Source organism: Desmodus rotundus, chromosome 5 (genome assembly GCF_022682495.2).
Source record: "Desmodus rotundus isolate HL8 chromosome 5, HLdesRot8A.1, whole genome shotgun sequence".
Classification (NCBI taxonomy): Eukaryota; Metazoa; Chordata; class Mammalia; order Chiroptera; family Phyllostomidae; genus Desmodus; species Desmodus rotundus.
In genome coordinates, this window is record NC_071391.1 from 23,180,035 (window position 1) to 23,200,269 (window position 20,235).

General features: G+C 35.1%; 1 protein-coding gene and 1 pseudogene across 1 annotated transcript in view; one reads left to right on the plus strand and one right to left on the minus strand.

Moving 5' to 3' along the window:
• Positions 1–15,763, minus strand: part of LOC112303190 (plasma protease C1 inhibitor pseudogene) — a 34,056-nt pseudogene extending 18,293 nt beyond the window's left edge.
• Positions 15,764–15,943: 180 nt separating this feature from the next.
• CCDC73 (coiled-coil domain containing 73) overlaps positions 15,944–20,235 on the plus strand; it is a 69,344-nt gene continuing 65,052 nt past the window's right edge. The window contains exons 1-2 of the mRNA XM_024558846.3: positions 15,944–16,096; positions 18,269–18,418. Of these exons, the coding sequence (XP_024414614.2) occupies positions 15,944–16,096; positions 18,269–18,418 (303 nt within the window). The remainder of the gene's footprint in view (positions 16,097–18,268; positions 18,419–20,235) is intronic.

Consider the following 20,235-nt stretch of genomic DNA (forward strand, 5'->3'; position numbering starts at 1 on the left):
TAGGCATTTGATTATTACCATCTTTACTTCATTACATTACCACACTGTATGGCCATATAATTTATAAGATAATACACACATCACTTTGTTGCTGATAGGAATTATTCTGTTTTATGGATGGTGTCCTTTAATTTTGCCTTTCATGGATTATAAAATTGGTTAATATCTGCTGAAGTGAATCACTGGAGAAGCAAATAAAGATGTTGGCCTCAGGTCACAGTGTCATTTGTGATACTGGCAAAATCTTACAGGCTCATTTATCCCTGTACATGATTGATAACAGCATGGGTTAAATGGAGAAAGCTTTGCTTCTATTAAAGAATCATCATGAATGAAGACCTCCCACTTAATAGTCAGGCATGATGAGAAGACAAGGGACTATCCACAGGTCAAATTAAATAACTTAAATAATTTAAGTAGAATGACAGTGTAATTTGTCCATTTTGTGTTATTACTCTGACCCCTATCAGGATTATAGACTAACTTTCCACTGTAGAGTATTTAAGATGTAATTTTTAATAAATACTTTCAAAGATTTAAAAGCCTTTATAGCTTTTAATTGTAGTAAAATATAGATTTTTATAACATGCTTTAAAGAACATTAAAAAGAAAAGCAGCAATACTGTAAAATATAGGATCAGTAATATGGTGAATGCTGAGGTAATGCTTTAAGCCTTTTATAATTACAATATATAAAATGTAATTATATTATAAAATATATAAATATTATATTATAAGTACATTTTCCAAATACCTTACAGCAAAATATTTATTATACAATATAAATAATTATAAATATACTTATTATAATGATTTGTTATAAATATTTGTGTTATAAACAATAAAGTTATTATTATAAATTACTAAACAAACTATTTACAAGAGTCTTTTAGTTATGCTTTGAAGCCGAATGTTAAAAATAAAGATATACTCAGTATTTTTTAATGACTACTTTCCTATATGGAATCACTGTTTGAATTTAACTATTCAAGTTGTGATTTAAAATATGGGAAGATTTAAATTTTTGGAGATTACATGTTTCTTGTAAATGACCAAAAAAGCACGTTTTGTACATATAAGCATCCTCATTTCTTGTCCACTGGCTATTGGATCCCTGTGATAAGCCAGGATTTAATACATTACCTCATATCCTGTGAAACAAGTGTCATTGTCCCTGTTACACAGATGAGGAAACTGAAACCCAGAGAAGTCACATAGCTAGTAACAGGAAACAGAATGTGAATCTACATCTGTTTTGGATTCTGTTACAGGAATCTACAAACATGCACATATCTTTTTCAGAAGCATATATTAAAAATCTGTATTTACTGCAAAACTTCAAAACTGGTACATTTCTTACTTTATCAAGCTCTCAAGTTATAATAGCATTGTAAAAACCTTTTTAGCACTGTGACCCGTACTAGGAAATACATTTAACATTGTCATCCAGTAATAAATACATGTACTTACTACATGTATTTATAAATGTAAATTTATAAAAAAACACATGTATTTACATTTATATATAATTAAAACAAAAGTTTTATGAAGTTTACTACATGTGAAGATTGCTATTATATTCTGATCTGTTCTCTTGAATGGTAAAGATTAAGATTGGTCTTAATCTTTAGTTCTGCTTGGAACTAAACTGATTTCATGTCTCTAAGGGTTTTCAACTGAAAGAATTCTGTACCAACTTAAAATATATGCAGTAAAGTGTTTTCCTCCACTGTGTAATTTATATGTATTCTTCATAGAAAAGAACAATGGCCCTGGCTAGTGCGGCTCAGTGGATCGAATGCCAGCCTGTGAACCAAAGGGTGGCCGGTTTGATTCCCAGTCAGGGCACATGCCTGGGTTGTGGGCCAGGTCCCGTGTTGAGGGAGTGCTAGAGGCAACCACATATTGATGTTTCTCTCCCTCTCTTTCACCTTCCCTTTCCCTCTCTCTAAAAATAAATAAATAATATCTTTAAAAAAATTTGAAAAAACAATGAAGGGGAACATCACTCTACTTTTGATCACTGAAAGACAACAGTTAACAGTTTGATATATTTACTTTTTTTACAACATTTTTTTTATTGTTATTCTATACAGTTGTCCCAAGTTTCCCCCCTTTGCCCTTCTCTGCTCCCACAGTCATTTTCTACACTGTTGTCCATGTCTGTGGGTCATTTATACATGTTCTTTGTCTAGTCCCTTCCCCTTCTTTCCACCATTATCCCCCTTCCCCTCCCCTTTGTTCACTTTCAGTCTGCTCCATGTTTCCATGCCTGTGGTTCTTTTTGCTCATTAGTTTATTGTTCATTAGATTCCTCTTATAGGTGAGATCATATGGTATTTGGCTTTCATCAACTGGCTTATTTCACTTGGCATAATATTCTTCAGTTCCATCTATGCTGTCGCAAAAGGTAGGAGTTCCTTCTTTCTGCTGCATAGAATTCCATTATGTAAATGTACCAGTTTTTTGATCCACTCATTTACTGATGGGCACTTAAGCTGTTTCTAGTACTTGGCTATTGTAAGTAGTACCACTGTGAACATAGGGGTGCATAAGTTCTTTTGAATTGGTGACTTGGGATTCTTAGAGTATATTCCCAGCAGTGGAATTGTTGGGTCAGAAGGCAGTTTCATTTTTAGTTTTTTGAAGAAATATCATATTCTTTTCCACAGTGGCTGCACCAGTCTGCATTTCCACCAACAGTGCACTTGGGTTCTCTTTTCTTTGTATCAATGCCAGCACTTGTTTGTTGATTTATTAACAATGGCCATTCTGACAGGTGTGAGGTGATATGTCAATGTGGTTTTAATTTGCCTCTCTCTGCTGGCTGGTGATGTTGAGCAATTTTCATATGTCTATGGGCCATCAGTATGTCCTCCCTGGAGAAGTGTCTGTTCAGGTTCTTTGCCCATTTTTTAATTGGGTTTTTTGTCTTCCTGGAGTGGAGTCATGTGTGTTCTTTATATATTTTGGAGATCAAAACCTTGCCCGAGGTATCGTCGGCAAATGTATTTTCCCATGCAGTTGGTTCCTTTTTCATTTTGATGATGTTTTCTTTAGCTGTGCAGAAGCTTTTTAATTTGATATAGTCCCATTTATTTACTCTTTCCTTTTTTTCCCTTGACCTAAAGGATGTATTGGCAAAAATACTGCTGCATGGGATATCTGAAATTTTCCTGCCTATGTTTTCCTCTAGGAATTTTATAGTGTCATGACTTACATTTAAGTTTTTTATCCATTTTTTAGTTTATTCTGGTATATGGTGTAAGTTGGTGGTTTAGTTTCTTTCTTTTCTTTTTTTTTTTTTTTTTTTGCATATACCAGTCCAGTTCTCCCAACACCATTTATTGAAGAGGCTGTCTTTACTCCATTGTATGCTCATGCCCCCTTTGTCGAATATTAATTGATCTTAGAGACTTTTCTGGGCTCTATATTCAGTTACATTGCTATGGGTCTGTTGTTATGCCAGTACCAGACTGTTTTGATTACAGTGGCCTTGTAGTATAGTTTGATATCAGGTATTGTGATCCCACCTACTTTGTTCTTCCTTCTTAAGATTGATGAGGCTATTTAGAGTTTCTTTGGTTCCATATAAATTTTTGAAATTTTGTTCTAGATCTGTGAAATAATGCCTTTGGTATTTTAATAGGAATTACGTTGAATTGATAGATTGCTTTGGGTAGTATGGACATTTTAATGGTGTTAATTCTTCTAATCCAGAATATGATATGTTTCCATTTATTTGTATCTTCCTTAGTTTCTTTTTTCAGTGTTCTATAGTTTTTGGAGTACAGGTCTTTTACTTCCTTGGTTAAATTTATTCCTAGGTACTTTTCTTGTTGCTATATAGTAAATGGGATTTTTTCCTAGTTTCTCTTTCTGATATTTCATTGTTGGTGTACAAAAATGCCATTGATTTCTGAATATTGGCTTTATATTCCACTATTTTGCCAAAATCACTTATTAGTTTGAGTAGTTTTTTGGTGGAGACTATAGGGTTTTCTATGTACACTATCATGTTCTCTGCATAATGACAGTTTTGCTTCCTCCTTTCCAGCTTGGATGCCTTTTATTTCTTTTTCTTATCTGATTGCTGTGGCTAGAACTTCCAGTACTATGTTGAATAAGAGTGATGAGAGTGGACTGATCTTAAGGGAAAAGATTTTGGTTTTTGCCCATTGAGTACAATGTTGCCTGTAGGTTTCTTGTATATGGTTTTTATTATGTTGAGGTATGCCCCCTGTTTTCCTACGTTGCTGAATGTTTTTGTCATAAATGGGTGCTAGATTTTATCAAATGCTTTTTCAGCATTTATTGATATGGTCATGTGACTTTTGTCCTTCATTTTGTTTATGTGGTGAATTATGCTTATTAATTTGTGAATATTCTATCATCCTTGCATTCCTGGGATGTATCCCACTTGATCGTGGTGTATGATCTTTTTAATGCATTTTTGAATCTTGATTGCCAGTATTTTGTTGAAGATTTTAGCATCTATGTCCATCAGAGATATTGGCCTATAGTTTTCTTCCTTTGTTGTGTCTTTACCTGGTTTTGGAATTAGGATAATATTGGCCTCATAAAAAGAGTTTGGGAATCTTCCCTCTTTTTGATTTTCTTTTGGAATAGCTTGAGAAGGGTAGGAGTTAGTTGTTCCTTAAATGTTTAGTAAAATTCATCTGTGAAGCCATCGGTCCAGGGCTTTTGTGTGTCAGGGCTTTTTTGATTACTGCTTCAGTTTCACTCATTGTTATTGGTCTATTCAGGCTTTTTGCTTCTTCTTGATTCAGTTTTGGCAGATTGTATGTTTCTAGAAATTTGTCCATTTCACCTAGGTTGTTCAATTTCTTGTCATATAGTTGTTCATAGTAATTTCTTACAATCCTTTGTATTTCTGTGGTATCAGTTAACTTCTCTTTCATTTCTGATTTTATTTATTTGGGTCCTGTTTCTTTTTTTCTGATGAGTCCGGTTAAAGATTTGTCAATTTTCTTTATCTTTTCAAAGAACCAGCTCCTGGATTTACTGATCCTTTGAATTGTTCTTTTAGTCTCTATGTCATTTAATGCTGCCTTGATCTTGATTATTTCCTTTCTTCTACTTGCTCTGGGCATTGTTGTTATTCTTCCAGTTCTTTTAAATGCAGGGTTAGGTTGTTTATTTGAAATGTTTCTTTCTTCTTTCAGTAGGCCTGTATTGCTGCAAACTTCCCTTTCAGTACTGCCTTTGCTGTGTCCCATAGGTTTTGGGTTGTATGTTCATTTTTATTTGTTTCCAGTTGCTTTTTGATTTCTTCCTTGATCTCATTGTCAACCCTTTCATTAATATCATGTTATTGAGTCTCCATGTATTTGAATATTTTTGAGTTTTTTTCCTTGAGGTTGGTTTCTAGTTGCAATCCTTTGTGATCTAAGTACGTGTTTGATATGATTTCAATTTTCTTGAATTTGTTGAGACTTGTTTTATGTCCTACCATGTGGCCTATTTTTGAAAATGTTCCTGATATATTTACTTCTGATATTTTTTCTGATGGTATTTATATAGGTATAGTTTTAACCATGATGCTTGCATAAATTTGAATCCTAAGTTCTTGAGTTTAGTATTTTTATCAAAGTCATGTGTGCAAATAATTAAAAATTGTGTTACAGAGATGTCCTGACCACTGTGGCTCAGTGGGTTGGGTGTAGGCCAGCAAAGTAACAGGTCACTGGTTTGATTCCCGGTCAGGGTACATGCCTAGGTTGCAGGTTTGGTCCCCAGTAGGGACGTGTACCAGAGGCAGTCGATTGATGTTTCTGTCTCACATCAATATTTCTTTCCCTCTCTTTTTCCCTCCCCTCCCCCCCTCTAAAAGTAAGTAAAAATAAAGTATTAAAAATGTTTTTACAAAGTTTGTTCAGAAAAACAGTAATATCTCCTGCAATTTATTCTTCTCCAGAGCAACTACTTTAAACTATTTTAGCTGATTCCTTAGACATTTACTTCCACATCTCTAAATAATATGCTTATTATCATTGCTACATCTTGATTTTCCAGTGTTAGGCATTATCTAATGACTTTCTATAATGGCAAATGAGGATTTAGCTTTTCTTTCTTTTTTTTTTGCCCTAACTCTTCCCCTTTCACATAATCTTGATTCTATAAGTAGTTATATTATTATGACTGCATAAATGCTGTTAACAGCGGAACCATTGGAATATGCTATGGTTATTTTTCCTTACCTATACAACACTCCCCCCCCCATTTGTCTTGTTTTTCCCTATTGCTACGTTTGTAATGTATTCATTACCAACTCAACCCCAGACTTTTCTCAGATACATGAAACTTATTACTGATTTAAAACCAGCGGTAAGCTGCTAATCTCATTTTATTGCGTAACTCTTTCCAGCAGTTTACTAAGGCACTTCCATTTGGACTGGTGGTTCTCTAGGTTTACTGTACAAGTGTCATCTTGGTATCACCCTTCACAGTTCCAGGAGTCCTTTTCCTCTTGTGTAGGGTCTCCTTTGTCCCATACCTTTCTCTTTCTTGCAGAAATCCTTAAGTAGCTTCCTGAGAAAGGATATGTGGATGGTAAATTGGTTTGGACACTGCATGTTTGAAAACTCCATTTACCTTCACATTTGGCATGGCTGGTAAAAGTCCAATTTGGTCATTTTTTTCCCTTATTTTGAAGGTGTAGCCTCTTTATTCTAGCTTTCATTGTATATGTGCTTCTGGAACAAGCACTAGCTTTCATTGCTGATATTGAAAACTGTAATATAATTCTTAGTCCTTTGTATGGAAAAAGTTTTTTCCTTTCTTGAAGTTTACAGAATCCTTTCCCTTTTCTCCACTGTTACATTATTTCACTATGATGTGTCTTGGTGCTGACACTTAATGAGTTCTTTACAGACTCATATTTTTTGTAATTCTGGAAAAATTGATTTTGAAAAATTTCTCATGATTTATTCTCCAATTTCTCTCCTTTTTTTTTTCTTATAGGGTATAGTTATTGGATCTCCAGAATTAATCTATTAGTTGTCTAGCCCTTTTATTCTTCATTTCTGTTTCTTTGGCTTTTTGCTCTTTTTGTAAGATTTCCTTAATTTTGTCTTCCAACTTGTCCATTGAATTTTTTATTTCTACTATCTTAATTTTTAAAAGAACTTTCTGTGACTCTTCATTTTATGGTAACATCTTCCTTTTTTTCATAAATGCAACAGTATATATATACTCTTATAATAAGAATCTTAATGATGTCTCTTTCGAAGGAGTTCCCTCTGCTTAATCTTTGCTTCCTCTAAATTGCTTTCTAAATTTGTTTTTCATTTATTTTGGTCTCTGCTTTGAAATTAGACACTTATCTCAAAAATCTATTGGTCTGCATTTCTCTGCTCTATATTTAACAATGAGGCACCAAAAATGTGGACTGGAAGCTCTAGATGTATGGGTAGGGCTTATTGACGGTGGTCTTCATATCGGGGTGATCTGATTAGAACATTTTGTGAGGCAACTGTGCTGTCACATTACTGTGTCATTTCTCTTGGCCCCGTTGAATTCCCGTGAGAACGTACTTCAGTCTCCTGCTTTGAGTGCTGGCTGGCTGTCAGCAGCTGTGGGAAACCTTTGAGGAAGAAAGCTGGTGGACAGGGTCTATCAACATTTCTTATGTAAACTTTTCAATATGGTAGACCTGACCCCTCTTCTCATCTACTCCTGTTAATCCACCATTCTAGAGACTTTTATTATTTTGAGAATGACTTCTAATCTGTCCAGGTAAGGGGAAGGTATTCATGTGGATAACCAGAGAGCAGGAGTCTGTGGGTTTAACCTCTTCTTAAAATGACTTTCAGGCAGTCATCCTCTTTTTGGCCTCACCATTGCCTTCACAGTTAGAGGTCTCTGGTATCACCAGACCTTTTGTTTTGCTTTGGGGAGCAGGGAAGGAAGGGGAAGCAACCAGGGAAGTGGATTGGGGAAGGCGGGCAAGGGATGTAAATCAAATTGCTTTTCAGTTTTCCCTGTTGGCTTTGCTTTCTTGGGTCTTACAGACATAACTACTCATCTGTCTGCCTGACAAAACCCCCCAAATTTTTGTTGTTTTTATCTTGTCTTTTATTCTCATTGCCCAGGTTTATGCCTTACATTGCCCACAGTCATTTTAGTGGGGCTGAGCCAAATATCTGTGTTCAATCCACTATCTTTAAGTGAGAGACTCTGAGTCCTGTTTTTGTTGTCGTCTGTATGTTTTTAACAAAACATTGTAACAAATGTTTTTTATTGCTATAAACTACACAAGATAGCAAGTTAAGAATGCAAAATTGGAACCAAATTACTGGGTTCATATCTGGTTCTATCCCTTACTGGATAACCTTGGATAAATTACCAAATCCCTTTATGCCTCAGTTTTTTCATTTGTGAAATGGAAATATTGATAGTAAATATCTCATTAAGTTTTTTTGAGAACTAAATACAGTGTTAAGGGAGCATCTTGCATATAGTAAGTGCTCAACTAATATTAGCTATTTTCATTTAAGTAAGGCTGCATACTGTATATCTCATCAGGTAGTGATAACTATTTTCTCATTACTGGACATTTAAGTTGTTCACAATTTTTCTCTCTTGTTTTTTTTAAAGATTTTATTTTTTTATTTTTTAGAGGGGAGGAAGGGAGGAAGTAAGAGAGGGAGAGAAACATCTAGCTCTTGCATGCTAGCTCTTGCATGCCCTCAGTTAGGGACCTGGCCCACAACCCAGGAATGTAGTCTGACTAGAAGTGGAACTGGTGACCTTTTGGTTCACAGGCTCAATCCACTGAGCTCATTCATCTAGGGCTCTTTCTTCTTTTTACTAATAAATATTTAGTAGTAAACATCTGTTGATTTGAAAACTTATACATTTAAGGATGTTTTTCTTTTGCATAGATTCTTAGACATGGTGTCAGTGTATATCTGTATAGATTCTTGGAACATGCTAAGTTATTTTTTAAAAGGATTGTTTCCACTTACATTTCTACTAGTACTGTTTGAATGCCTGTTTAACCATCCCTTTACTCTTACTAAATATTATTTTTAAAAAACATTGCTGATTTGATAGGTAAAAATATGTTATTTTAATATACATTTTAAAAATGTCACTGATGTGGTCCTTTTAATCTAAAGGAAAAAAGCAGTTAGTTTTGTCATGCATTTTAGCTTATTTACAGATTGTGATAAGCTATTATGGAAAGCCTTTTTTATTTTTGTAAATTTATTTATTTTTGTCTTCACCTGAGGACCTTACTGATTTTAGAGAGAGGGGAAGGGAGAGAGAAAGAGAGGGAGAGAAACATCAAGGTGAGAGAGAGATATCAATTGGTTGCCTTTCCTATGCACCCCGAACAGATCAAACCCACAATCTAGACATGTGCCTTGACCAGACCGGTGATCTTTCAATTTGCAAGATGACGCCCAATCAACTGAGCCACACTGGCCAGGGCAGCATTCTTCCTCTGTCCTGATAACAGTACTTGCCATTTCCCTAAATAGTCATCCTCATACATGCCTCACATGCCTTCCTCAGGCACGTATGAGATGACTGAGATTAATCTGGATTGACTTCACCTCCTGCTCCAAAGGTTGAGTTCATTGAACTGTGCTTCCATCAATCCCAAGCTCAGAATTGGTCAGTGATGGAAAGGTAACCTAAGCAGCCACAAATAGGTAATCTTAGAAGTTTTATTGGGACACAGACTCTCTCTTTGTTGCTGGAGGAAGGAGCAAGGAAGTATGTAACCTTGGTAGCTGCTTGCAGCCATTTGGCATTATGAAATAATAGTCTATTTAGACAGTAACCAATATCAAGGGACCATAGGCAACATTTAAGAGAATAACAATTCAGGTGCAGTCATATTGCTTGCCTAACCTAATTTTAGATTTTTAGATCAGACAAGCCAATACATTTTCTTTCTTTCTAAAACCAGTTTGAATTGTTTTCTATATTTGCAACTGAAAGTATCCGACTCTCTGAGTTAGCAGAAATGGAAGAGTGCTTCCTGCCTTTTTTCACCTCACATCATGGCACATTTGGGAGATGGTAACACAGTATTTATATGGTGCAGAGGGGCATGTAGACAAAGTTATTTCTGATCTCAAAACAATCAGCCCTGGGTGTTTTGGCCTTTCCAGGCTGTGCCTGGCTTTTTGCATGAGTGAAGGGAATAATGATTCGAAAATCTGTAACTTACTCAGAGTATGCTGTTCTAGCACACTAGTTACGAATCTCTGGACAACAAAAGGCGTATCAATTTAAGACTATTGGATTGATTCCCATATGCTTTGCCTATTTTGCTTTTCTGTAACACTTCTAACTGATCATACATTTTAAAAGTATACCAAACAGGGAAACAATGAAATCTTCTTATTTGCCTGGGTTCAGATTTTGGTAATATTTGCAAATTTGTGAGTACTTAGCGTTGATTTTCTCTTATTCTTAACACAAAAGATTAGGGTTGTCACCAAATCTTTCATTTGCACCATGGAGGCCTCACTGCAGTGCTCACTGTTCCATCTAGTCCTTTAAATCAATATTTGGTAAATTAAATCAAGGAAACAAAAAATCTTTTCCTAGGCAGGGTCTAAATCTAAATTTCTTACATGTTTAAAAAATATTCAGTGACTAAGTATCACATGCTCAGGTTAATTTGTACCTGTGGTTCCCACACTTTAAGGGGACTTGCTGAAACACAATTGTTGGACCCCACCCCCAGTTCTTGATTCAGTAGATGTCAGGCCCTAGAATTTGCATTTCTAACAGATCCTTAGGTGTTGCTCATATTGTTGGTTCAGGGACCACACTTTGAGAACCACTGATTTACTTCATTGTTTGATTTTTTAACACTATTGACTATGAAAGTGAAGAGGTAAGTATTATAATTTTCTACTCTTAAAATAAAGATATACTATGCCCAACTTTGCAGGTATTTGGCTAATAATTTTGAACCTTGAGCATTAAAGATACGCAGTGTTATATGTAGCAAGAAACAAATAGCAGGTTACTAAATAAATGCACTTTAAAGTGTATTTCTGATAAATGAATGACATTTTGACATTAACTTGCTGTATAAAATAGGAGCATTCTGATGGAAATATTTTAGTTTTCTTTAGTAATAAAAATCACAAATAAAAATATAATAATCCTCTTAAATCACTGCCTTAAATCTCTTTTGGGATATGTTGGGATATAAAAGTAACGGATAAGCTCTATCTAAAGAAATACAGCTTTATGATAAAATATCAATACTTAAAGCATTACCATTATTATGTGTAGTATTTCAAAAATTCTCAGTAGTATAGAAAATGGAATCAGACACAGTTATAGATTTTTCCTATATTCTATCACAATTATTTATTCATTTAACTGATTGGGGTTATTAATCCGTTTAAAAATGTTTCAAGCCTTCAACAGTGCTGATATTTTAAAATATGACCCTGTTTTGTGTGTGTGTGTATGTATGAGTGTGTGTGATCTTTTAGTTTAAACTTGGAATTTATTGTCAGATTAGGATACCGAGTCTCAGAAAAATTAGTCCTTCTCCCCAAGGTTACACAGTTGACAAAGCAGTCATGTTTTATTCAAGTCTAGGCCTCTAAGTTCAACTGTCTTTTCTGCCATACCATGTAGGAAGTAATACCCTATAAACCTCAGAGAAGCAATTTAAGGATTAAAGGAAAAATATAGGTGAAATTGCCTTGTAATATGTAAGAAGGTGTATAAAAATAAGCTTTTCCAATTGCTAGTTAATTCATTGAGTACTTAATTTGTGCCTAAAACTGTCTTAAATGCTGTGGGAGAGTAAATGAAACAAGTGTCAAGCAGTTCTTGCCTTTAAGAAACATCCCATTTGGAGAGGCAGATTGAACACACATAGAACAACTGGTAAATTATTGTTAAACTCTGTAGTATTGAGTTTAAGCATGCAGTGGGAATATGGAGAATGGATGGATCAAAGTGGTTTAGAGTAGTCAGGGAAATGTTCGTGGAGGAAAGGGGCCTTGAATTGGGCACAAAAGATGGATAGAATTTAGGTAAGAGGGGAAGCTGAAAAATTATTCTAGGCACAGAAGTGAGAATTAGCATGAATTAGGTAGGAGACAGTAAGGAAACTATAATAGAGGATATTCTAGTCTTTTATCAGGACCTCTGTTGGGTGCAGAAGATTAAAGTTGAGAAGGAGGATGAAACAATGGGGAACCCTTAAAAACCAGAGAAATGCTTTTTCCTGACTTCCTCTTCATTTTCCATAAGAAATTTTCTCTTTGCAACCAAGTCACTGTTTCAGTTTTGTTTCCTACCTATGAAACTTTGTTGTCTCGGAGGCGTCTTCATTTTGAACCATCTCAGTCCTTCTTGGTCTAAGATGGCTGTGCTTCCACTAGTATTACCATTAAAGAAAAAGACCCAACCCAAACAAAGAACACAAAACTTTCTGGGTTTCTTGTAATTCTTTCTCCAAAGAATTACATCCATAATTCTTTTTAAGACAGACTTCTCTCTACCTCGGACATAGCAGGTTGCTCTGAGTTAATGCCCTTGACCTTTTTATACAGTAAGTTTGCTTTGCATTTTTCTGAGGTGTTCAAGGGTCTTTACACCCATATTTATTTGATATTTGGTTTGATATTTATTTTGAGTTATTTCTTACTGTGAGAATTGTTGTTGATTAGATTAGAAATGTGAAACATTTTATTTTCCCACCCAGCACATATTGTGCCCTTCATATTTCCTTCAAGTTTGACTTAGTGCACCTGAACAATTCTGTTTTCTGTCTCTTCCTATTCCTTTCATATTCAGCTAAAAATATAAAAAAGCCAGTTGGCACATCCAACTTTATGAATGGATATTTCCTTAGATCCGCATTTTAATTACATACACTTTTTATCTTCCAAGTCACTGCAGACAGTGCTTCAGTCAGTTATTTTGTGCCATCTTCGCAGACTCAGTAACAGTTCCCTCATTGTCTTCCAATTCATAGTCTTCCTGCCACTCGTCCCACCCCTGCTTATCATACAGTTCCAAAGCCAGTGCCAAATGTTTTAGATGTTTGTATGACATCATTTCATTTTCATTATTGATTTCTCTGTTAATTACCTGTTGCTGAGTAACAAACCACCCAAAACTTAGTGGCTAGAAACAACAATAATTTATTATTCCTCACAATTTTGTGGATTGACTGGAATATGTATCTTATAGTTTCATGTAAGCTCTTTCATGCAAGTTTATTCATTTGGTAGGTTTGATTGAGGCTAAGCTCAGCTGGAAAAGGTGGAACTCCTGGGTCCCTTTCTTCACATGGAATTTCATCTCAGACTTTTTCACAGCATGGTGATCTCTGGGGAGCAAACTAAGAGTTCAAAAGCAGAAAATACTGGAGTTACTAAAATACGGCTCTGGAACTCATACACTGTCAATTCTGCCACATTCTGTTGGTCAAAGCAACTTGTAAAGCTAAACTAGATTCAAAAGGGTGAAGAAATATATTCCATGTTTGGGTGGGAGGAGTAAGAGTGTAATATTGCAAAGAGGCATGGATACTGAATGGGAAGAATTTGTGGTCATTAAATAATATATAACAATATACATATAATTTATAATCACCAGATAAGGGAGGTTCTTATTTTCATAAAACTAAAACAGGATGATCTGAAAAAATACACAATCACGTAACATGAAAGAACTCTTGGACTTTCAAAACATGAAAAATTATAATAGAATAATTGGAAAATAAAGGGGAGGAGACCTCTCAGAATGTGGAACAAAAGTACAATAAAATGGAAGTTAGAGAGAGGAGAAAATTAGATAGTAATTGTACATGATCCAATGTCCTACTATAAGGAATTCCAGAAAGAGAACAGAGAAGTTGGGAAGGATACTATTAAAGAAATAGTACTGGCAAATTTTCCCACAACTGAGGCCAAACTATCAATTAAGTGTGAGGTTGGAATTATATAATTTGCAGACATTTCTACATTTAAAAAACTTGCTTCCCATTCACTCTTCCATAAGAAATTATTGGGTGTTAATCTTCATCAAAATGAGGAAAAAAGAAAAAAAAAGGCACAGTAGCAAGGAAACAGAGGTTCCAGCACAAGAAAACATCAGTGGAAAAAGTGTAGTACAACGCTTGTGCATCCAGCTAACCAGGCCAGGTTGGAACAGCAGAACAGAAGGCTATGGGAAAGTAGTGACTCAAATCATTCGGTCAAATAAATGGAAAAAGAAATTCCTCTGAATGTACCATTACTTCCTTCTTGACTTGTCAAAATATTACCCTTCAAGGCTCCACTAAAATATCTTACCTTCCAAGAATTCATTTTGGTCTCAATAGAGTGGTCCTTTCCTTTTGCTGAGCAACTATAATAGCATGTAACTATCTTAAAGTATATCTTATATCTGGAGTCATTGCAGCTAATTCCCTAACATCTTCACCACATAAAATTAAACTAAACCACTATGGTAATTTCATTACCCTTGCCAATGATTGATTTATAAATATTGGGTTGGCCAAAAAGTCCATATAGTTTTTTCCATAAAATAAAAGACACATTTTTTGTTTTCACCAGTAACTTTATTGATTTGGATATTTTGAGTATGTCTGCTATCTCCCACTATTGGTTTCTAGTGGGTAGAGGCTGGGGTGCTGCTAACATCTTCCAATATGTGAGGCAGCCCCACAGCAAAGAGTTACTTGGCCAAAATGTCAATAGTACCAAGAAACTTCACAAACCACTTTTGACATGTTTGATCAGTCACAGCACCTTCTTCGTATATGGCACAAATCTCTTTTTTGCATTTCAGTTGCGTTTTTACCTTTCTTGAAGTAATAAACATAATACGCCAAATATGTTGCTTATTTTCTTCCATCTTCAATACTAAAATGGCTACACAAAAAATCGCCAGCACTGATGTTTTTTTTTAAATGCACACTGATATGACAGCTGTCACAATACAGTCTAACAAAATTGTTTCTAATGAAGTTAAAGACAACTAAGCACTAGTAGAGCCATTGTATGGAAAAAACTAAATTAACTTTTTTGGCCAACTCCACAGATGAGCAACTCAATCCTAGCCAAGGAGATCTGAAGGGGAAGTGTATTCTGATAGGAGGCTGCTGAGAAAATTTTCCTTGCTCCTAAGAAAGTGTCTCAGGAGGAAATGAGCCCTTGCTTGTGCTGTGGATTGTTTGTCTAGTCATACATAACACCTGGAATTGCTGAAGCCTTCTTGACCACAAGAGGAGTCAGCTTGCGGGCAGCGAGAATGGCAGAGTGTAGTGATGGGGGAAGAACCTTGGTCCTTTATTTCCCCCCAAATCAATACGTGTCTTTTATTGCATCTTTAAAATATTACAAATAAGTCTGAGGAATCATCCGGCATCTTGCTGTTTCTGTAGCTAGACGACATGGATCTTTTTCATCAGCCTACTGAACTGTTCCTATTTCAGAAACATGGATGCCATCCACTTTCTGATATCCTTCTTTTTAACTGTTGTGGCTTGCTGAATCAAAGCAGCTGAATTTGATACCAGTTCAGTGTTATTTCCTTTAAGAACCAACTTATCTTTCTGGGCTTGAGATACTAAACATGTAAAACTTGACTTCATTAAACCCCATGGATGTATTTTTCACTTAAGTTTCTGATTTCAATAAGAGAACCATTCTCCTGAATAAGGACATTGATGGGGAAGTGAGTGTACACAGACCTTATCTTGTAAGGGAAGCCCAGTGCAAACACCTTTGACCATGGTCAGTACGTGGCTGCAAATAGTGCTAATTGTAGCCAGTGCCTTTCTGTCTCCCCACCATTTATCAACCCTGAGCCTCTTCTTTTTCTCTCCAAGGAGACTGAATTCTACATTGATGCGATTGAAGTCCTTGTGTAGGGTACTTCTGGAGTCCCTCACAATAACTGTCCCTTCTGAGTGATGACGCTTTCTGGAGTGATGACAGTCTGGTCTCTGAGAATGGTCTTCACCCTCTCAGTAGATGTGGCAAAGAGAACCTCGGTCCTTGACAACATTGTTCAGGCACCAATTATATCACACCAGGAGCCTGCCCAACCTCTATATTTCCATAATGTAAAATAATAAATGCTCTTCTTGTTTAAGCTAATTCCAGTCAGACTATATTATCTGCTGCCAAAAGAATTCTAACTCTATGTACTCCTGTATATTTGTGTATCTGTTATACCTGTGCATATGTATATACTTTTACCATAATTATTAGCTGTATAAGACAACTTATATTAGATAACCATAAGGGCAGGGTCCTGTTCTGTTTAATTTTTAAAAAAGATTTTATTTATTTTTAGAGAGATGGGAAGGGAAGGAGAAAGAGAGGGAGAGAAACATCAATGTGTGGTTGCCTCTCACGCGCCCCTAACTGGGGACCTGGCCTGCAACCCAGGCATGTGCTCTGTCTGGGAATCAAACTGGCGACCCTTTGGTTAGCAGGCCCGCGGTCAATTCACTGAGCTATACCAGCCAGGTCCTGTTTAATTTTCTTTCTTGCTTTGTTTTGCTAATTTTTTATTTTAACCAAAGTGCTATTTGTGCTTGGTTAAAAAGAAATAGGGCTGATAAGCACACATTGAAAAACAGCAATCACGTGGCCTATGTTTCCCCATTTCCATGTCCCAGAGTCAGCTATATTTAATTGCTTTGCCGATTTCTTCTGGTATTTACCTCTATACATTTAAATACAGTTAACTCTTGAATGACACAAGGGTTATGGGTTCTTGCCCCCATGCAGTTAAAAATCTGCGTGAAACTTTTGACTCCCCCCAAACTTAACTACAAACAGTTGTCCCTCAGTATCTGGTTTCAGGACCCCCTAAAGATACAAAAATCTGCTTACATGCTCAAGTCCCCTACATAAAATAGTGTGGATCAGTGCATGCAGTTGGCCCTCCACTTCCATAGACTCCCAGCTGCGGGTTGAAAACTCTACAGGTATTTATTGAAAAAAAAATCTGAGTGTAAGTGGGCCTGTGCTGTTCAAACCTGTGTTGTTCAAGGGTCATCTGTAATATAATTCTGTTTCTTGATGTATACACGTTTACAGTATTTTTTTACATCCTGTTATAGTAATTCACTTATATCACCCATAGTCACTACCACTTTCCTTTCTTTCATTTTTCTGATATTCTTAAAACTGCCGGGTGACTCAACGGTCAATTTACACCAGTGGTTCTCAAAGTGTGGGAGGATCCTTTCAGGGGTTCTGCAAGTTAAAAATATTTTCATCATAATACAACAGTGTTATTGCCATTCTTCATTTTCTCATTAGACTACAACAGAGTTTTTAATAAACTGAACAATATGGTATTTCAACATACTGAATCCAATTGTCTTCTTTTAAGCCATATATGAAGGAGCTTTGCAAATACAAAACAGTGCCGTTTTTATTGCAATTTTTTTGTTTAGGAAAATGTTATTTTTAATAAAAAAAGTTATTTAATGTTAGGATTTCATGAACTTACTATTTTTATTTGAATTAATACGTATTAAAAAATTTTTCAGCTTTAATTTTCTAAGCTCTTTGGATTGTACCAATGTCAGATACACAGTTTTAACATTGTACTATTTTATACAAGATCTTAAGATTGGGAGAGGGTAAGTGAATGGTGTGTAGGATTCTCTGTATATTTCTTTGAAAATACTTGTGAAGTGATAATTATTCAAATGCAAGTTGAAAAGAAAAGTTTTTGCCGCCTAACTCATGCATTTTCTGAGTTGAAAAAGATAGCTAAGTGTCTTCGTTTTAAATAAAAGGCAGTTACCCCAGTTCCTTCTCTTCCAACTTTGTTGGGTTTAAAGATGGCATTGTTTTTAATTGGTACTCATACCATCCTTACAGAATGCTTTATATCAAGGTGAAGTTTAGGAAGCACAGTGTTTCTCTCAGCCTTGGTGTAAAACAGTTAGTGAAGAGCCATGCCTTGCCTGCAGCCTTAGGAATCCAGCCTTTAGGAGACAGGTGTTAGGGGCAGAAAATTTAGCGCTTGAGGGTACCAGGGTAACAAAGAAAGCCTCAGTCACAAAGAAACAAAATTCAATCATTTTTTGCTAAGTGCTTTGTGTATCAAGATGAGTATAGGAGTAATGACAAAACTTATTCACTGTTAAACCTGAAGGATTATGGGATACAGGTTGTTACATTTTTGTGCTAACTGTACTTTTACTTGAAAAACCTAGGTAAGTTTTTTTGTTTGTTTGTTTTTTTACAGTCAAACCCTTTTTGTATTACAGGAAATAAATGTCAATATGGAGAATGATTTTAAGACTGACTCATCATCTACCTTTGCTCTTCAAAGTTCTTCAAAGACACTGTTTTCTATTCAGCTATTAGACTTCAGGACAAGTTTACTGGAAGCATTAGAAGAATTACGTATGAGACGGGTAAGTACCTTTTTAAAATGCTTTTTTAATCAGAGAACTTGATTTGTCCAGTTTTTTTGGCTTAACGAAAAAACACTTAACAAAATAACCTCTTATTTAGAAAGAAGAAATACAGTTCAAATAATGAAGCAAAAGGGAGAAGGGTAGAGTTAGTTGACATCAGGGAATGGGAAAGGAGAATTTATAAACTAAAGCAAAAAATATAACAGATTTTCAGGTTGTTAAACACTGGATAGATCAGCTGATATTTGTTGAGTGCCTTGGAGTGCAGAGAGAGCACTGTAGTTAGATACTGTGGCTGATTAAAGACACACTTCTTCAGGAGATTACATTTTTGTTATGGTTATGAGTTGGTTGTGCATATGAAATGATTAAATAATGAAACAAGGCAATACATGATTAAGTGACAAAATAAATGTATGTAGTGAGTATTCAGAGTTCAGAGAAAAAAATATTCTTAGTTTTAGAGTGATAACCCTGAGATTTTTAGAAAGGAGAGATTTAGTGTAAAATAGTAAAAGATGTTTTGTTTCAGCAGGAGATCTATATTGTTTGAAACTCCTTAAAGGCATTTCATTTCTGAGATTCTCTGGATATAAATTTGAAAATTTATATTGTCAACTCTCTAAAGACAGTTTGGACTTGGTAGGTAAATTTTAAAGAGAAGAAAATAAACTCAAACTACTGTAATGATCTAGGGATGAGGTCACTAGGACTTTTGTATGAAGATAGGACAGTAGAGACAGAAAAGAAGAATCGATAGAGTTTGGTGACTTCCTGAAAATTACCTATTAAGTGAGGGAAAAAAAGATTTGAAACATTTTCATTATATGAACCTTGTTCTAGGATTTAAAAGTATTGAAATTTGTTGTCATAATAAGAAAACTTAACCACAATGTTCATCCTGTCTAAAGCTACTTATTAGCAAAATAATAAAAGTCTATTTAACAGAGAAGAAATCCTGCTAAAAAAAGAATATCTGGATAATGGTATATCTTTTCTAATTAAAGCAAGTTTAGATAACTGTTTAAAACTTTATATTCTATTTTATTATGTTTCAAACATTATATTTTGGTATGTTTATATTTCCAACTTGAAAAATAAGCTTCCTTTAAAAGTCGTTTGAAAAATTTCAGGGTAGCAACAGGAACGGTATTTTAAATAACCAAATGCAGGTGCATATACTACTTTTAATAACATTCATCATTTAAAGGAGAACTTTATTCTTAAAAGGGGGATAAATTTTCTCTTTTATTGGAAAAAGATAATCATTGATTTTCACATTTACATAATGACAACACTTTATCCATATTGTTGTATTTTAATCCCCCCCCCATGTTTTATTAGGAAAATTCTAAAAATACATAACAGTTAAAAGAATTTCACAGTGAACATCCATATACCCACTATGGTAAGCAGAATAATGGCACCCCAGTGAAATCTACATCTTAATCCTCAGAACCTTTGAATATGTTACCTTACACAGTAAAAGGGACTTTGCAGATGTGATAAAGTTATGAATTTTGAGATAGATTATGCTGAATTATTCAGGTGGGCCCAGTGTACTCACAGGGTTTAAAATTAGTGTGCTTCAGTGTGCATATCATTAAACTAGAGTGCAATGTTTCTTTATGTATTTTTCTTTTAATGTAAAATACAGTGAAATGTATAGTTCTTAAGTGCACTATTTCATGAGTTTTAATAAATGCATACAGCTGTGCAACCCAAACCCTTGTCAAGATAGAGGTCATTACTTTTATCCAGAGAAAGTTTCTTCATGTCTGTTCTCACTTATTCCTCAACTTTATCCATCCAGA